This window comes from Takifugu rubripes, chromosome 8 (assembly GCF_901000725.2).
Source record: "Takifugu rubripes chromosome 8, fTakRub1.2, whole genome shotgun sequence".
NCBI classification, from domain to species: Eukaryota; Metazoa; Chordata; class Actinopteri; order Tetraodontiformes; family Tetraodontidae; genus Takifugu; species Takifugu rubripes.
Genome location: NC_042292.1, coordinates 2,179,695 through 2,199,022, shown reverse-complemented (window position 1 = coordinate 2,199,022; position 19,328 = coordinate 2,179,695). Strand labels below are relative to the sequence as shown.

Below are 19,328 nucleotides of genomic sequence, written 5' to 3'. Positions count from 1 at the left end.
CTGTCTTGAAAAGTCAGTAATGACTCATCAAATTCTAGCAATCTGCAGACATTATAATGTATATAATACACCAGATTTTAACTGGTTTATAAGGAAAAAGCATTATTTTTGACATTTAATAATGATCATGTGCTTTTCCTCTTAACCATTCTCATGTGCATATTAGGAACGTTAGTGTGTTTTATTTCTCACTTGGTGTTTGTGTTGCAGGAGTTGTTGAAGTACAGTAAGGGCTGTGATGGCTGTGATGACCTACAGGAAGCTCTCACCTCCATCTTGGGGATCTTGAAAGCCGTTAATGACTCAATGCACCTCATCGCCATCACAGGATATGAGGTCAGAACATTATCTTGCCCTCCCATGTAGTATGCAAATATGACTTGCATATTTCTGCACTTCTTTTGAAGGCATTGTGGGGTTCCGTGTGGTATTTCTTGGCTGTGGATTGTTAGACCTCAAGAAAGCACTTAAAATGACTGTAAAATGTCCTCACTTTTTCAGGGTAACCTGTCAGAGCTGGGCCGCCTGTTGATGCAGGGCTCTTTCAGCGTGTGGACAGAGCATAAAAAAGGCCATGCAAAGGTGAAGGACCTCGCCCGATTCAAGCCCATGCAGAGGCACTTATTCCTGCACGAGAAGGCCCTGCTCTTCTGCAAGCGGAGGGAGGAGAACGGCGAAGGTTACGAGAAAGCTCCGTCCTACAGCTTCAAGCACTCCCTCAGTGTACGTCTGCTTTGGTTGCAGTTAAAAAAAGGTTCATGTTCAGACAAGGTTAAGACGATTCGCTCCTGTGTTCCTCCTGCTACAGATGAGTGCGGTGGGCATCACAGAGAACGCTAAAGGAGACAATAAGAAATTTGAAATTTGGTGCAATTCAAGAGATGAAGTTTTTATAGTGCAGGTAAGGTGCAGATTTTAACATGGTTCTTGTACCTGCTGTGAAAGAATTATATCTAAAGTCAAATTGATTTAATTTTTATGCTGTGCCAGTACTTCATGTGATTTTTAATAATCTTCCATTGTTCTTTTCAACTATATCTGCTAGGCTCCGACAACAGAGATTAAATCAGCCTGGGTGAACGAAATCCGCAAAGTTCTGACCCAGCAGCTTCAAGCCTGCAGAGGTAACATGTCACACACGTTAAACAAGTCTGTTTTGTTCACATTGTGTCATTATATATATAATTCTTCAGTAAAGGTACCTATTATTTAAAATAACTGCAGGTTAACTATATAAAACTGTCGATTTGTTAACCAGATGCTAGTCAGCAGAAGAACTCTGACCCGGTTTCTCCGAGTCCCACCAGCAACAACACCTCAGGCACCCTCAGGTTTGGCATCTTTAGAATTGTGGCTGTTGCTCACTGTCAGCCTGTTTGTGTCTGTAATGTTGGCCGCTGCTTCTCCGTCTTTAGCCCTTTTCGTAGCAACGCTCAGAAAAACCAGAAGAAGCAGGAGGAGAAAAAGTTTGAGTCCAGCACCATCTCTGAGGTCAGCTGCTTGTCTTCACCCAAACACAAAGGTAAAAAGCAGCCCAAACTTTTTCAATAAATCTGCCACTTATATTGAAATAACAAAATCTGCTGTTAACTGAATGAAGGCTTAAGACGATTAGAGGTCTGAAAAAAAACAATTTTCTTTTTCACCCTTCACCCCCATGGTTCATCCTTCTGTCTCTCTCCTCCGCTGGCTTTCATTCATTTTCATCACAACACCCCTTTCCCACTGGCATTTCCATTTCACACTATGGTTTCCAGATGAACCAGTGACCAGTCCGCCCATTGACAGGTCTTCAGTGGCTAAAAAGCGTTTTACTTTGCAGGGCTTCAGCAATCTCAAGAGTCCTAAAGGTAACATCAGCAGATCTGATGTTCGCCGATGATGATCTATCATCTGTTGGCAACAATAGTTGCAAAAAAACGTATTCTTCACGTTATATAAGCTTCACATTTAACATTCACATGTTGCTAAACAGCTGTTATAAACACTAGCATAGCCATATCAATACATTCATATTAATTTTACCCCACATTTTATAGTTAAAATAAGAATTGTAAGGATTTAGACTTATTGGTGATTAATTTTTCACTGCCATCGTTGGTATTAATACACTAACAATTAATTAAGAACTATATTATTATAAATAAACCTTGTTAAAGTATTAACATAGTACTAATTGAATTTAACATATGGAATGGAACACATTTAATTTTTTTTGGAAACCACGATCATTGTGGAGCCGATCAAAGCTAGTTTTCCTATTGTGAGCAGAGCCACTTGCTGGCCTAATGTTACGTTCTTGTCTATTCAGCATTTGGGACAATACCGTTTGTGACCATCAAAGCTGTAACAGTTATTTTAGTCCTCTGAACCTCTTTTCTCACTTTCTTACCTTTCTCTTTTTCTTCTTTCTCTTAATCCGCCCTCTATGGTTGCTTAGGCTCAGCCCTGAGCCCTGAGCATAGTTCCAAACGTCACTTGGTCAAGAGTGACCCCACACCATTTGGGTTTAAAGGTATATCATTGTTGTGTGACAGCAGCCCATCGTTCATCTCTCCATGACTCGCTCCCACAGTGAAATCATCTGCTATCGAGACACTTATTCTATACTAGCAACAATTGTTGCATACACGGATTATCTGCAGGTTCTAATTTGAAATTGTTATCCATATTTAGATGAGAGGTCAAATTAAAAAGGCTCATATTTTATTCTGCTGTCAGAAACATGCAGATTCTCTGTAATCATGGATGCTGCTACATGCACGAGAAGGTCATAATCACTATTGTCACTGGACTTTTAGCTTTGTTGACATTGTGTGAAATATCCTAAAGTCAGTGGTTGGCTTGTTGGCAGCCTAATTTATGTTAAAACGGCTGGTTTTGTTCTGACCAAATACACAGTAGTTTTCTTTTGCCAGATGCAGGCCAGCTCTCCGCCTTCTATTTTAACGCTATGCTATGCTAATTGCCTTCTGGCTCTTCCTTCCATTGAACAAAACTGAAGCAATGTTTTGGAGCCAGGATGACGACGGAAACTGCCTGTGCCCTCGTTGTCCCCTGTGGTTATCAAACCTTTACACACGTGCGGTTAAATTAATCAAGAATGATCCTGGATGAGAACACAACGCGACTAACCTGCTTATTGCTTTCCTAAACTTTCTGTATGTACGGTAGCAGTGACTTGGTCTGGGCTCCTCACCAAGCTGCTTAATGTGTTGGCTCTTCCTTCTCCGTCTAGAGCCGACTCCCCACATCACTCTGAGCAGGGTCAAATGGATGAGTACCTCTAGTCTGTTACAGAGCAAGCGGCAAGGTAGAGAGCCGCTCCAGTGAGGACTGGCTACAGTTTGCTGTGGTTTTTGGTGGTCATGATTGATTTTGGGAGGTAATGTGGAACACGATACCCACTCTGTTGTCATTTAGCTCTTTGCTGGAGTGAGGTGGAAAAGTTGGAGTGATTAGAAGATGTTAACTTTCGTATTTGTGATCAATTTCGTTTACCTCAAAAATCAATCATTCTTTCTCCCGCTGGTGGCTGGTTTTGGGTTTGTGGTTGTTTTTAACAGTAAAGCTTAATGCAGATTTAGAATATCTGCTGAAAAATGCTTTTCCCAGCACATTTAGGTGATTGTCATCCACAATTGTTGTTTTTTTCTTTGGCTTGGACACTTGATGGGTTCCACTGGGTTCAGCCTCCTTTGGGCTTCTCTGTGAAATGGGAGGAATTCCCTTTGTTTCTTCTCCTTGTGTAAGATTTGATTCTTTTTTTAAGTGGCCTTTTTCCTTTTCTGCTGAATGAATGAGGTTGTTTTGTTCTCGTAAACATTTAATCGGGGGTTTTTTTTCAGTCATTACTTTTTGATTTCCATTTTGAATTCATCCCATTTTTTCATCTCAAATAAACAGTTTGATGCCCTATGCTGCGAAAAAGATGCTGTTCTAATTTTTACCTTCTTTTCCTCTAAACCTCCCCACCTGTGTGCACTTAAGGCTGGAACAAGCCATCTTTGTCTGTGGATGCTTTAGAAGAGAATAACGGGTACTCCAGCAGCGAGGACCCCATGAACTCTGATACAGAGGATGAAGCAGGGAAGAAGCTGGTGAGCCTGAGCCCAGGTTCCATCATCACCCTCCTTCTAGAGTTCTTTAGGGCCTCACTGTTCTGTGTTTTTAACCATTTTAGGCTCCAGGGAAGTACACGGTGATGGCAGACTACGAGAAGGCAGGACCTCAGGAGCTGTCGGTCAAGAGCGGAGACGTGGTCCAGCTGATTAGAGAAGGAGAGGACGGACAGTGGTGAGCCTCTTTGGTCCGAACGAATGCAAAAGAATTGACTTGAGGGAAATAACCACATTCTTAAAATATGGTTTACAAAAATGTAAATATGTATATAATTTGCATATTTATTCCAGGCTGGATTTCTGAAAACAGATCAGATGAAAAGACATATAATATTACACAAACCTGAAAAGGTGGCGTGATAAACTCCCGTTTCACCCTCTGCAGGTTTGTGAAGAACCTTCGCTGCAGCAAGGAGGGCTGGGTACCTGCAGCAAACCTCCTCAGCCTCATCTCGGAGTCCAAATCTTCCCAATCACTCAGCAGCTCAGGTATTTTCCCCGTTTCTCCCCCCTTTATATATCAAGAGCTATTGAGCCTCCAGCCTTAAACCTCATGTGTTTGTCCTGCAGATGGCAGCGTCTCTGGGAATGTCAGTACATCCTCCAGCTGTAGTGAGACATACACCAGCTACTCTGATATCAAACCCTGACCTACTGTCACTGCAGCTCTCCTCCTGGTACTATTTCAACAGACCTTGAAACTCCTCATCAGATTCCACCACAAACCAAAGCTCTTGTTAGCGTTCTTTTTCTGGTTGTTACAGTATTTCTACAATCAGCAGTATTATATTTAAAAGCGTCCCCAACGACCTTCACGCAGAAAGCTCCGATAATGGAGAAACCCAGGAACAGCCATGATAAAGGCACTTCATAACTTTACATAGGGGTGACTACTCTGTGTCACCATGCTTACTATGTAGCATTAACACATTTAAAGAATAGCTGCACTAAGTGTGAGCTGTCCGCTCCTTCCAGCATGGCGTCAGATTGCCGTGGGAAGCACCTGCGAGCAGCGATGCTGAAAGAACCGGTATTTCACATAATGGGCAAGCTTTAGCGTCGGATATTAATCGTACACTGTGAAAAGTGGCAGCTAGTTGCAATGAGAAAATGCCCTCTGTGTCACCAGCGAGCAGGTCAACGGTTGAGGGCGTGTTTTCTGGAAGTCTTGTAACATTTGCGTGTGTGTTCTAGAGCTCTGTAGCGTCATGGCTGGTCGCCTGTGACAAACATGCAGATTTCTTCCCAGATTATTTTTAAAAACATGAACCAATATCACGGTCAGAATGTCATACATCCTGCACCTTGATGCATGTAGAAATTATTTACTCTAATTTATTTTATCCTCAAGATTAAATGTCTAGCCTACATCTCTGTTTTGCTCTGAATTTGCCGCTCAGGACCTGGCAGAGGCGACCGCATACCTGCTTGTGTCAGATTGCATTCCTTTATGTGCACACTTTAGAACAAATGTGACAAACCCACAGGAAGAAAGACTGTGAGGACAATAGTGATATTGTCGTGCATATATGTGCTGGTGCGACTTTCTGAAGCTGCACAATGCTCTTAAACCTCAACAAAAACATTGGGATGTCTTTAATATACCAATTAAGTTGCTTTCATTCATTGTCATCAGGTCAGATCAAATTTAAACTGATTCTTTTTTATATTTAGGCCAATAGATACGTCCAGAATTGTCCACCAGGTGGCGTTTTTGTTCTAAATTAAAGTTTGATACATTCTTACTTCTATAACATTGAAAGGCCCAATTGTAATAAATAAATAAAAAATAAATTGATAGCTTGACAAATAGAACATCTTATTGGTGAAAAGTGAATGGATTACAGGTCCCACTCACAGAAACAGCACACATAGATTACACCAGGACCCAAAAGTCCCTCTGAATAAAAAAAATCTTTTTTTTAACCAGTCCATCAACATAATTTAATGAGTTCTTTCTTTACAAAAGTTTTTGCTGAAATATCATGCTTATTACTTTTGGTGCAAATTTTACAGCAAATCATGAGACACATCAGGCGACACTGTTACTGATATTAGCAGTGGGTTTTTTTCATGTTTAATCTTAAAATATGAAGTGTCACCAACAGCCATTCCTGAAGTCAGAAATTGGAAATCCTGCCTCAGAATACTATAATGTGCTAATAATGCTACGTCCCTATCCTGATGACGGGCAAGGCTACACGAAGCCTCAATTTTTTTTCCAACGTCTTAAAAGAACCTCGGTTCTATCAGAGGATGTCGTATGTAGAATGCTGCATTTCTCCAAGACCCATGGATATGATTTCAATAAGCATGTGTGTCACAGCATCTTGTGGTCCTCCCAGCCCTGTTCAGGCATGTGGACAGTCCGTACAAGCCTGAAAAAACCAGGGAGAGGTTCCTTCACTTGACGCCACAATAGACCTGGTCACAGCTGAGAATAGAAATACGACAGAAGCTGAGCTGCACAGTAGGCGGTGATAAATAAATGAAGCCCTGGATGTTGGTATTGCACACTCCTGACAGGTGCGATACACTTTTTAAAACTTGTTTTTCTATTCTACAGGTTTTCTATTCTACAGGTTCTACTGTATCTACACATTGTTAAACAATCACTTCCTCTTTCAATCTGTAATGTTGAATGTGTGATGTGACAGATTAATAAATGCAGCATGCTATTGTGCTAAGAACCACTTTTTTTAAAACTGCGCACAAGATCTGTCTTGGTTGCTAAAATCACGTAAACATGTCCTCTTAGGAAAATTAAGTTGATGGAGTTTTTAAGGAAAAAAAAAAGTTACAACACAGAGTAAAACCTTGACATAATTTTGATCCGTGTTTGTTCTGTGCATACAGTATGTGTCCTCTATACCTCACAATGTTGTCCTCAAGGCGTGTATAATATGAAGAGGGTAGTGGTTTCTGAACCTGTTCTTGTCACTCTACACTGGTCGGCATGTCATGACCCTGATTTTCTTTTTTTTCTTTTAGAAAAACTGTTTAATAATGTCTTGTGTGAGAGTAAATTTTCTGCCCTCTACTGTAAGCTTACACGGGCTCTAAACTTGTCAGAATTTTATCCCAATCACACAACGCAGCTCATTTCAAAGGAGTTCTTTCATATCAGAGGTTGAAGATATAAGGGTTATATTTTTTAAGTTTGTCTTTATGCAGCACATTGCAGCATCCACTGTCTTTATTTTCCTATTGTATCTACCGAGTATGGTGTTGATATGAAGATATTGTAATAATGTGTTTATATTTGTAAATATGTAATTCTGTATTGTAAGTAAAATAAAAATCTTCTTTAATAAAGTCTGAAATGTATTCATCTATGTGATTTTGCTCTGGAAATTTGAACAATTTCATTCCTTAATTTCCTATATTTAGTATATTTAGTAGTACCTTTTTTAAAAAACAAACAAATAAATAATAATTGTAAAAATTAAATAAATAAATTGTGACGTTATTTCTATATATTAAACATAAATGGGCATTTTAAAAAAATCCGGAAGTGTACTAATACGTAATATCATTCCTCCAATGATATTTATCAAGTAGAAACGCTTGGGGCCGCGTTCCAATATGTCGACGTAAAGCTTCGTGTTTCTTCCTTTCACCTCTCTTTTGGGAAATAAAATAGGTGCTTTGTAATTTCTTGTAATTACTGACCGTTTCGATATTTTTGGAATCATTCGAATCACGTATAATGTCGCGATTTACAAAACAAAACGTTTAAAAGGAATTAATTTAAGCGAATTGGGACGAGACCCTGGAAAGATACAGATGTGTCAAGTGACACATTTCAGCGAGGCTCGTACAGGAAGTCGCAAATTCTGCGCTCTAAAAGAATCATCCACTGTGACAACACAAGATGTTGGTTGAAATAATGACTTTAAGCAATTATTGAACTACTCCAAACCATTTCAGTTCAAATTTTGAATTCCTCTTTCAGAATTTAGTTTTAACAGTAAGCGAATGTAGGCGACCGAGGTTCTTAATGTGAAGATTCTCACCGGAAGTCCTCAAGTTCTGACACGCTATCGTGACAGACGACTGGAAAGCGACCAGATGGAATTCTGCTCTGCCTTCTTAACAGATTCCACACATTTTGAATTCTATCACAAACACTTTTAGCTGACGTTCCAGCTAACAAACAACCCTGGCGTGACCTATCCAGTCTACCCTGGAGGCTCGGCTGCGCTGTGAACCGGGACAGAGGCAGTGAAGACGCTTGAAGATACCCGAACATCTTCCTTACTGAAGGTATCATTTCCACTTCACACTGCGAACAGCAGTCGCTTGCACTTATCAAAATGGTGAAATATTGTTATAATCAACAGCCATCGTAACTCCATTTATGCTTTGCACATACTGGCATTTGCTTAGGGATTAGGTCCTGCCTGTGGCCACAATTTCTGAAATGATGCGGACAGCAGTGACTAGCTTAATAAATCTGTCAAACAATAAGGGAGTTGAGCGCACAGCGAGAGGGGTGTAGCCTCTTTAAATCACGTTGTCTGCGACTGTTTTTGCGGCCTGGTGCATTATTTACTTACTGCTTCGTAACAAGCTCTTAGTCATCCAAATGTCGTCATTTATTACATTCTTAAATCCTCCTAAACGGGAACAATGACTGCGTGACGATTGTTTTTATTTCCCCTTCTTTGCTACGCTACTTTAAACCTGAATGGTAAAGCTAGCCAGAATCAAAACAACCCAGCTTCCGGTTTATCTCTAACCTAAATTTGAGAACTAAAAGATTTTTCATTTCTAGATTTAGAAGATATAAAAAGCTTCACCTTCAAGTTTGTTATTTTAACCTTTTGGTTGACATATCTTTTAAAAAAAAATCCATTTCTTTTTTTTCCCCAAGCACATTTAGTTACAACACTTGAAGTTTTGATAATAAAAATGCTATTAACACTATGTTATATGGAAATTATTATATGATTGGCAATTAAATTCACTGACCAATACTGTTACATTAATATGCTGGGATTACACAAATATTCTCTGATTTATGCAATTTTCTTTTGCTGTAAATATTACCATATGAGGAGATGAATACAGTCAGCATATATTTTACATTTTATAAATTATATAAAATAAAGATAAGATTGTCACACATACATTATACAGATAGGATGAGGTTTCAAAATTGAGACTGATATAATTGATGGTGTTCTAGGTTATGCTAATTGTAATTAAAGCCTGGACTGTCCATTTTAGAAGCATGACACCATAAATGTCCATTAAACGTATTATTTCTGATTATTATTGTCACTGTAGCAGCAGATAGATGTCTTGTTACGTTTTTGTCTCCCTAGCTTCCATCAGCTAGACTTTTTGTCCTTGTGGATCTTTAAAAAGTCCTCAAAGCTTAAAATACGAAGTATGATAAACAAGCTTAACATTTTCCCTAAATCTGTTTCAATGCCAACAACATATTAAAGGTTTAATATAATTTAAATCTAAACAGTCAGTGTGATATGTATGGAGGAGAAATAGTGACATTTAAAAATATATTTTTCAGTTCTGACCATTTTTTTGCTTGTTCCACCATATTTTATGTAAAATGCTTTAAATATAGCACAACTGCTTCTCAGTTATTTTTAACAATCACAAGATTATAACGTGCATCTGCTGATGTGGCCTTTTTATACCAGTAGAGGTTTCTACATGTGTTTGCTGTGTATTGTAAATTATTGCTGATGGTTGTGATTGAAGGTGGCACGTGCCAGTCGTCATGGTGATGAGACGTGAAAGGAATCCTTGCCTTGCAGGCTAACTGACTTCAGAGTTCAGCTATTGTGTTGCTTGAAGCTCTTGTACGTACAGCAGTCTATGCTTACGTCATGAGTTTATGGTCATAAAGCAGCAAATAGGGATTTTTTTCATATAATGGGGATGTCTATCAATGCAGGCATCCAAAATGAAGCATATTAGTCAGAAGCCTTTCAACACAGTCATAATTTAAGACTATTATTGTCTGTTCTGTAGTTTTAAAACAACAGCACACATTAAGAATTTAGAGCAAAGCAAACCCTTTTTTTTATAATCACATAATTTATTATTTTTGATAATAAATGTGGCAGATCCACATGAATTATGAAGACTTAATGAACATATTTTTTAGCATGAATACACTTTTAATCCCAAGCATGAAATATTTCATCCTTTTTAACCTTCAAGTACATCAATGAATTAGTTTTTTTACTATATTATATTAAACGACAACCTTAATGTACACTGGCATGTTTTTAATCTGTGAGCATGATGCTGTTTTTATACCAAGGATGTCCTTAAAGCACCATAAACACAATGTAAACTATCACCTACCTCTCCATCCAAAACGATGGCATTTAGCATCAAACTCACATTAGCAATAAGGATTTGACCACCGAAACTCATTTTTGCACGAGTACTACAAACTCGCACTATCAACACCCCTAAAGGACTTGAAAGGACAACGTAGAAACTCAAGCTCCATAATTATAACCTGGTCTTGCTAGTGTGGCTCCTGTTGTGTGTTACCTAGTCCTGTCTGATTGAAGAGTCTTTTGTCTGTTTGTCTGTGTCTTTCTCTGTTGTCTTGTCTGTAAATTGTCAGATCAGAGACATACTGACTCATGTCGGACCTGTTGTTTTGACGCGACCCTTGAACATGCACTCACTACTGCTGTCAGTGCGGCAGGTGTGATGAAGCACTAGCTTTGCCACACCGTCACCATTAGTGATCAAAACCACCCTTTGTGAAGGTAACTGCTGTTTCCACTGCCGTCTCTGTAAACTGAGCTTGAAAACGGGGGCGGGACAAAGGCACAGAGGTTCCTTTATTTACAAACACAGATGCAACAATGGAAAAATCGGATATGGTCAGAAAGCAATAAATTCATTTCCAAAGCTGCCTTGAACAACATGAATTACATAAAGGTGCAGTACTTGTCTGGTCTTCGTTTAGCTGGGGCTAGGTTCAAAGCAGGGATGTGACTTCCCTCACCCCAGACATTTCCTCATCTGGGAGGATTTCGAGGTGCTCCCAGGCCCACTGAGACATATAGACTCTCCAACGTATCTTGGGTCTTCCTCGGGCCTCGTCCTGGTATCCGAAAGAGTTGCCAAAGCCGCCTCAGCTGCCTCCTCCTGACCTAAGGACAGTGGTTCTACTTTGAGTTCTCCCCAAGTGACTGAGCGTCTCACCCTTGTCCTTTTCAGTAACCACCCAAAGTTCATGACCATGAGTGAAAATAGGAGTGGAGACTGGTAAAGAGCTTTGGGTTTTGACTCAACTCTTCCTGCACCTCAAAGGTCCGGTACACCGACTGCCTAGCTGCGGAGGTTGCACCAATCTGCCTGTCAATATCTCACTCCATTTCACCATTTCACTTCACACTTGGCTGCAACCCACCCCAGTACTTGGGTGATGGTCGAGTCCACCTCCGAGTCCCCAGCCTCCTCAATGTAAGGCGTGTCGGGGGATTGAGGAGCTTCTCGAATTATTCCTTTCACCATCAGACAATGTCCCCAGTTGAGGTCAACGCCTCCTGGCCCACACTGTAAACAGTGTTGGCAGAGCACTGCTTCCCCTTCCTGAGGCGGTGGACAGCTTGACAAATAATTTTTCGAGGCCGACCGGTAGTCCTCCATGGCCTCATTGAATTCCTCCCAGACCCAAGTTTTTGCCTCTGGGACAGCCTGGGCTCTGACTAGCTTGTCCTGCCAATATGTCAACTGCTTCAGGAGTTCCACAGACCAACATGGACTGATAGGACTTCTTCAGCTTGACGACATCCCTCACTTCCTGTATTCAGCACCAGGTATCTGAATTGCCACCACGACTGGCACCTTGCACAGCTCCAAACTGCCTCAAATTCCCCAGCCTCCTTGGCAATCTGGGACAGGTTTTCCTGGAGGTGGGAGTTGAAGACTTCCCTGACTGTGGGCTCAGCCAGACAGACCCTCATAATGCGTGTGGACCTGCAAAGTCTATCCAACTTTCTCCCCTACAAACGGATCCAACTCACCACCAGGTGGTGATTGGTTGACAACTCAGCTCCTCTCTTTAATCGAGTGTCTAAGACATATGGATCAGATCAAATGATCAAATGTGCATGCGTGGCAAGGACGTCAAGCTATGACTAGCATAGAAGTCCAGTAACAGAACACCACTTGAGTTCAGATCAGGCAGGCTGTTCCTTCCAGTCACTCCCCTCCAGGTTTCACTGTCATTGCCCACATGAGTGTTGAAGTCCTCCAGTAGAACGATGGAGTCGGGGACTCCATGAATGCTGAGTGCACTGTTCAGCCCATAGACACAAACATCAAGAGGCCTATACCTGACCCCAAGAGGATAGGACCCAACACATGGCAGCTGAGCTGGGGAGGGTAAGCCCACACCAATTGGGCACTCCAGTCTAGTGTAGGGTCCAGCCCCTCTCAAGGAGCTGGGTGCCATAACCCATGCTGTTCATGGAGGTGAGCCCCACTATTTCTAGCTGGTACCTCTCGACCTACCGCACAAGCTCAATATCTAGCTTATGCTTAAACAGCCAGTTGTGTGTTAAAGGTCGGTGGGCACCAGTTGAATGCATTAGATAACATTTATCAAGTGAAATTTGGCAGTTTGTTTTCCACGAAACACCAGTAACTATAAATTCTTCAATAACGAAATGCTTGTTTTGGCTGCATGAGCTTGGTTTTTGAAAATAGGCTTAGGTTATGACATAGTTCTCTGCTTTCTGGTCGGTTTACAGGGCAGGAAATCTATCATGAGTTCTGCATTGATAAGTACTTCCTCTATGCCTGCTTATCTTTGTGTAAATATTGCAAGTGGGGCTTTATTAGACATGATAAAATGAGAAAAATGGGGCCTCTCACATTCTCTGTTATGTGTTTCTCATCCAATAAGAATGTTTTCAAGTTAAATCATGAATCTTTGCTGTTTAAACTGACCTTTTTAAAATCTGAAATATTCCCAGAATTGCAAAGCTGGCTCTGGACAGGAAGTTAGAGAGGTCATAAATATCTTCTTGCCACACAGTTTCACTTGTTCAATGTAAATCAGCACTATACCCTCTGACCAGGGCCACTGTGTGTGAATAAACCCATCAGTAAACATCATTATAACAACAAAACAGTAGCATCGTGGTTAAGAGCATTCAGACTACAATCAGATATGCTAAATGCTCACAAGCTAAACGTTTGACAAGCAGCCAGTGGTGGTGGTGGAGGAACATCTCAGTCAGGCTAAAACCTTGTGATTCTGCTCTCAGCTGTTCTATTTATGCAGTGGTGAAGGGCTCTTAGAAATGTGTGTTTTCTGAGTTAAAAGTTGCCAAATTGCCTTTTATATTTTCCATTTTTTGCCTTCTTTTTCCTTCCCTGCTCAGATTATTTCTTATGACAACTTTATCAACTCTTTCAACTCTGTCACATTTAACAGATTTATTGGTTTCTGTCTTTATATATGATCAATTATTAGGAATTGGTGGTAAGCACATTCTAATGGAGACGAGACTGTATTTAGATAAAAGGTTAAATCCCACTGTTCTGCTTTTCTTTCAAAATAAAAGTCTCTGGATGCAGTTGAGCCCAGCAGAGATGGATGGAGGGCCCAGCAGTGGGAGTTGTGGTGGAGTGGAATGAAATGAGGGAGTTAGTGTGTGGAGGAAGGGGGTGGGGGGGGGCATTAAATTCCTAGATGAGGATTAGCAGTCACAAGTTCTCAGTGTTGCTATCCTGCTCTGGAGTGTGAAAGCCACAGCTGCCTGCTGGACCTGGGAACGCTCACGTACCCACCCTCCACAGACATGGCAGCTAGTTGTGGTTTCTATCATTTACCATGTAACCTTAAATATTTGCCTCCTCACTCCTACCATGATCTTAAATCCTACGCTACCCTTTCTAAAGTATCTGCTTATTCCATAACGTTAATAATTTAGCTTGGTCATGTACAGGAGTCTACAGTCACAAGTGCGGCTGGTTGGTTGGCGCAGTAGCGTTTTGGTCATTTTTCGCCCAAGTTTCCACTTTTACCCTGGTGCAATGTTTAATCATGCTTCATCGCGACTGCTGTCATTCATCCCTTTATTTGTTTCTTCCTCCGTTCTGGGAGGCAGTCAACAGTCCTCACAGGACAGATGCAGATGTTTTGGTGGAGAAAAGTTCAGCTTCAGTAGCAACACCTTATGTGAAGGCCTCACACAGAAAAGCCTTACACACAAGAAACACTGTCCTTTCCAACTTATTCTACACAAACTGAAGTGATGAGAAGGTTCTTTTTGATGTTGCTTACGAGTGTGTCCTTGTGTTCCCAGGGTCCTGAAACCTGTACCCACCATGCCACTATTTGGTAAATCCCACAAGAGTCCGGCCGACATTGTTAGGACCTTGAAAGAAAATCTGGCCATCCTGGTCAAACATGACAAGAAGACAGACAAGGTAGAAAAGGCGCCTGCGTGTGTGTGTGTGTGTGTGTGTGTGTTCTGTAAATGGCCTTGACAGCAAAGTGTCAGGAGATGAGTGGGCCAGGCTGTTCCCTGTTCTAATTTCACAGAGGGATGTTAACCCTGGGTCCCTGGACACCAAAAGAGCACACACACACACACATGCACACACACACACACGCACACACAATTTTCCATTTTTCTCTTTTCAGCACGATGACACAATGACTGTAATGTGTGTCCAAGTCCATATTTTCATGTGTTCCTCCCCTTATGAAAATAAAATAACATCATTGCTCCACTTCTGATGAAAACAACATATTCAGAGGATCGGGGCCACCACAAAAAAATAGAAACCTTTGCTTTGAAATACATTTTAAAAACACAATTTAATGTGCTGAAAACGTCCCACTGAAATAAATTTGTCACGGTTTTAAAAAGCCAACATTTAATTGCTTCATGAATAATGAGCTAAAAGTTTAAAAGCGGCCATGTTTTAAGGTAAAGACATTTTGGCCACATAACCTGTCAGAGTAAAGGATGTCTGTGTTCCCTCTCTTTTCCTCCTCTCCTCTAGTCGTCTTTAAAGGCGTTCTCCCCTCTTTTTCCAGGCATCTGAGGAGGTGTCAAAGTGTTTGGTGTCCATGAAGGAGATTCTGTATGGCAGCAACGATAAGGAGCCTCACACGGAGACGGTGGCCCAGCTGGCCCAGGAGCTGTACAACAGTGGGCTCCTGATCACTCTGGTGGAAAACCTGCAGCTTATAGATTTTGAGGTAATAACAGAAGGCAGCCATGGCGACTTTGACCTTTTCACCTTGGCATTCAGCACAGCATTCATGTGTGTTTGTGTGTGTGTTCTTGATGGCCTGGTGTGTTTTTAGGGGAAGAAGGACGTGTGTCAGATCTTTAACAACATCCTGAGAAGGCAGATCGGGACAAGGAGCCCCACTGTTGAATATTTCTGTTCTCACCAAGAAGTCCTCTTTATACTACTGAAAGGGTGAGACCCACTCCGACACCGAGCGCTTAAAACTGGATGTGATCCGCGGCGAGGCTAAAACACACGTTTGTTTACAGGTACGAGACTCCCCAGGTAGCGCTGAACTGCGGCATCATGCTGAGGGAGTGCATCCGCCACGAGCCGCTCGCCAAGATAGTCCTCCAGTCCGATGATTTCCCAAATTTCTTCAACTACGTGGAGATGTCCACTTTTGACATTGCCTCTGACGCCTTCGCCACCTTCAAGGTCCCTCATGCGCGCCCGCTACCTTTAAATGCCTTTTTGTAAAGACTAAGCATCAGTAATTATTGTTTACCACTCACTAGCAGGGACTGTTGTTGTTTTGTTTTCATTTAATTATAGTTTGGATTTTAAAATCTTTGAATATAGTTTGGCGTTACTCATTAGACATTATTTTTATGCACAGGATCTTCTGACAAGACACAAAGTGCTGGTAGCTGAACATCTGGAGCAGAACTATGATGCGGTGAGTGATTTTTTCTTTTTAACCCTTCAAAATTTTATTGTGGACAAGTTTATATTATAAGTGAGATAACTTGTACATTTAGTAGAGTAATGTTTAAATTCTATTTTTCTTTTTTACCTCGTCCTGGGGAATTTTCCCAGGGTCTCTTTAAAATGGCGGTTGGGTCTCAGAGCTTCTAATGGCTGTTTGACGTGCAATTTTGAACCTGCGTCACATCCCCTCCCTTCGCACAGTCAACAATATTTAGGCCGCACAACATCTTCCACTGAACACTTGTTTGAAGCAAAAAATATGAAGCTCTCAGCGCTCGGTGACCGCGTCACTCAGAGGGCCCCCAAGAGAGAGCGAGCAGGCGGAGGCAGCACACAACCACATCAGGGGTCATTCACCTCCCTGCTCAATGGCGGACTCACATTCCTTTTTAAAAAAAAGTGTGTCCTTTTGAATGCACCGTGCTCAGGAAGCAACTCACTAAAGCAGGATTTAGTTCTAGGAAAAGTGAATAAGTGGAACCGGTCTGTCTGCCAAAGCTGTCAACCTGCGCAGGCAGAGGGGTCCTTTCGAGACCCTTGGGGCCTCAGGTGGTAGGAACCCCACACAAAGATGCCTTTTTAAATCTCAATCTTGAATGGATCCAAATTTGACTGTGAAACTGGCATGACTGATATTAAGGCATTGTTTTCCATCGCTGCGCTGTTGATCCGTGTAATTTTAAATCACTTTAAGTCAATTCTTTGACACTTTACACATAAGGATTAATTTAAGGCGTAAAAACAATAGTGCAGTTGTCATTACAATAAAAATCTGAAAGTCCATTGTGGTTTTTCCTTCTCTATACGCCTGCAGGTGTTTGCAGACTACGAGAAGCTTCTGAATTCTGAAAACTACGTAACCAAGAGGCAGTCTCTAAAGGTTTGGTCCGAGTCGTACAATAATTTTATTATAAAGTGCAATATGTCAGAAATTTTCTAAGCACCTGTGGTGATAAACACTAAGATAATTCTGTTAAAAAAGCAAAAAGTAGAATGCTTTTCATTAGCTAATTAGATCTGCGTCTACATGTTGGGGCAAAACTGATGGGAAACGCTTTTGTCGTCGCGTGCTGCCCCCTAGCGGACGCGCCGCTGTACGGCACAAGTCCAACACTAAGTTTCGTTTCTCACAGCTTCTTGGGGAGCTGCTGTTGGATAGACACAACTTCACAGTGATGACACGCTACATCAGCAAGCCCGAGAATCTGAAGCTCATGATGAATCTCCTACGAGACAAGAGTCCCAACATCCAGTTTGAGGCCTTCCATGTCTTCAAGGTAAAACTGAAACCTGTCAAATATGCTTAACCAGTGTGCTTTTTGGATTTCTTTTTCAAGAAACTATGCTGATAAAGTTTTAATTATAAAAATATATTATCTCATCACAGGTGTTTGTAGCAAACCCCAACAAAACACAGCCCATCGTCGACATCCTGCTAAAGAACCAGACTAAACTAATCGACTTCTTAAACAACTTCCAGAAGGATCGCACAGATGATGAGCAGTTTAACGATGAGAAGACCTATTTAATCAAACAGATCAGGGATCTGAAGAAACCAGCCTCATAGAGGAGCACTTATCCCTTTACCCCAACTTTTTATTGATAGGAAAACATTCAGTCGAAAAAAAAATGTTTATTCTATTTGAAGACATCTGTCTTTACTCTGTTGGTTCATTTAACTGGTGTAGCTGTCGTTCCTAATCACTGGTTTTCTTTTCTTTAGCTCACACAGGCCTCTTTCCCCCTCATCTGTAACACGTAGCGCCATAACATACGATGATGGAAGTAGCTGATTTGCTGTGTTGACTAATAGAAAAAAAAAAAGTTGGCCAAAATGATCAGTAATTGTTTTGTTCCTACGAATGAAAGTTTTCTGTAAATAAACCACTGAAGAGTGATTATAATTTTTGCTTCATCGCTGAAGGCAGGTGTTGTTGCTAACGTTAAGTCACTGCGTGACCATCACATGATGCTTTTTTCCAGTTTCAAACTCAAAAGCTGAGCCAAATACAGTGCAAAATCACCAACATTACGTTTCTTCTCATTTAAATTAAATGACTCTTTAAAAAAAAAACAGACTGGCTGGTGTGCTGGATTTGTTAAACCAGGAATAATATAAATTTATCTAAAACAAATTAGTGAGTCAGACAGAAAAATATCAACCCATCATCTTGTGCCATGCATAATGCAATAAGAAGGTCAAAGGTTATTAGTTTTGAGCGAAACATTGCTATGGCAGTCTCTAAAGAAAAAGAATCCAATTTATTATTAATGGGAATGAAATGAAGGGGCTTTTTGGGGAGATTGGGCTGCTACCAGTGCAGTAAGCTCCAATCATTTAATCACCAGTCCATTTTGCTGGTGACTGATTGCACTTTCTGGATAATAACAGAATGATTTCAATGTTTCTGTTCATCTTTCATTAACTATTGTTTGCAGTCTGATTTTTTGAATCTTGATTTTTATGACCTGATTTAGTTTCGCTATTCTATTAATGGTTTGCACACATGAAGTGAGTGGAAACACACACACACACACCGGAGGCACGCTGCCGTGTAGAGGCTCTTCTTTGTACTTTCCTTTGGTGTCGTCTTCCATGTCCCATTCGCAGCCGAGCAGAAAAGCTTCAAAGGTGCCTTTTCCAGTTTGGCGTGTTGGCTTTCTTTTGTATCATCGCTGCTTTTAAGGGGAGCTTAATTGATGTGATCAAGAAAATATGCTCGACAACATATTTGTGCCAATTAAGCTGTGAACCTGTTAACCCACTATATTTGAGCTATGTTGTTAGTTAACCCATCTGATCAGTTACCATCAAAATTGACTGATAAGCAGGTAAATGTACTGACTCAGTAAGGTTAATGTGATATGTTCAAAGCTGATTTACTTTTTCTACTCAATTTTCAAATTAGCTAAATATTCTTACTGGATATTTTGGATTAATTAAGTACCTGTTGAGGTGTAAACATGTGATTTGCTATTCAGCTGAAGAGAATCAAGAAAACACAAAGGAGTTCTAAAAAAAAAGAGCTTTTAAGATGTGACAAACACACACCAGTTTTACGCCTGACTTGAGCCAAAAACAACTTATTTGTTTGTACTTCTCCTGGTTTAAAGTCCAACATATGAGAGCGCTGTACATGATCTCTCCTGTGTCTTCTCATAAAACAGTCATCCAACCCCACACTGATGTTGTCAGACCACATTTAACACAAATAAAAAGACAGGAAAGTAAACATT

The 19,328-nt window shown here is 40.9% G+C and overlaps 2 protein-coding genes across 9 annotated transcripts in view; both read left to right on the top strand.

Moving 5' to 3' along the window:
- LOC101062538 (guanine nucleotide exchange factor DBS-like) overlaps positions 1-7,445 on the top strand; it is a 34,331-nt gene extending 26,886 nt beyond the window's left edge. For 4 of the 8 annotated variants that reach the window (XM_029840084.1, XM_029840087.1, XM_029840089.1 and 1 more), the window contains 12 exons: positions 211-336; positions 502-723; positions 809-901; positions 1,046-1,124; positions 1,259-1,331; positions 1,416-1,522; positions 1,758-1,850; positions 2,441-2,515; positions 3,991-4,100; positions 4,184-4,296; positions 4,507-4,610; positions 4,692-7,445. In XM_029840084.1, coding sequence (XP_029695944.1) covers positions 211-336; positions 502-723; positions 809-901; positions 1,046-1,124; positions 1,259-1,331; positions 1,416-1,522; positions 1,758-1,850; positions 2,441-2,515; positions 3,991-4,100; positions 4,184-4,296; positions 4,507-4,610; positions 4,692-4,771 — 1,275 coding nt within the window. In that variant the 3' untranslated portion in view covers positions 4,772-7,445. Of the gene's footprint in view, positions 1-210; positions 337-501; positions 724-808; positions 902-1,045; positions 1,125-1,258; positions 1,332-1,415; positions 1,523-1,757; positions 1,851-2,440; positions 2,516-3,238; positions 3,386-3,990; positions 4,101-4,183; positions 4,297-4,506; positions 4,611-4,691 lie in introns of those variants that run through there. The other 4 variants (XM_029840086.1, XM_029840085.1, XM_029840088.1 and 1 more) reach the window with 4 other exon arrangements.
- A 701-nt stretch (positions 7,446-8,146) lies between these two features.
- Positions 8,147-18,165, top strand: cab39l (calcium binding protein 39-like). The gene is made up of 9 exons (XM_003966412.3): positions 8,147-8,387; positions 14,441-14,564; positions 15,181-15,345; positions 15,454-15,572; positions 15,650-15,818; positions 16,000-16,059; positions 16,906-16,971; positions 17,225-17,368; positions 17,479-18,165. The coding sequence occupies exons 2-9, from the start codon at positions 14,463-14,465 to the stop codon at positions 17,656-17,658; spliced, it is 1,005 nt and encodes a 334-aa protein (XP_003966461.1). The 5' UTR covers positions 8,147-8,387; positions 14,441-14,462; the 3' UTR covers positions 17,659-18,165.
- The last annotated feature ends 1,163 nt before the right edge of the window (positions 18,166-19,328 follow it).

Bases quoted from the DNA above. Each gene is read 5' to 3' on its own strand.
- cab39l (XM_003966412.3), top strand. From the start codon at position 14,463: ATGCCACTATTTGGTAAATCCCACAAGAGTCCGGCCGACATTGTTAGG. The intron at 14,565-15,180 runs GTAGAAAAGGCG...CTCTTTTTCCAG, and splicing joins ATGACAAGAAGACAGACAAG to GCATCTGAGGAGGTGTCAAA. The intron at 15,573-15,649 runs GTGAGACCCACT...GTTTGTTTACAG, and splicing joins CTCTTTATACTACTGAAAGG to GTACGAGACTCCCCAGGTAG.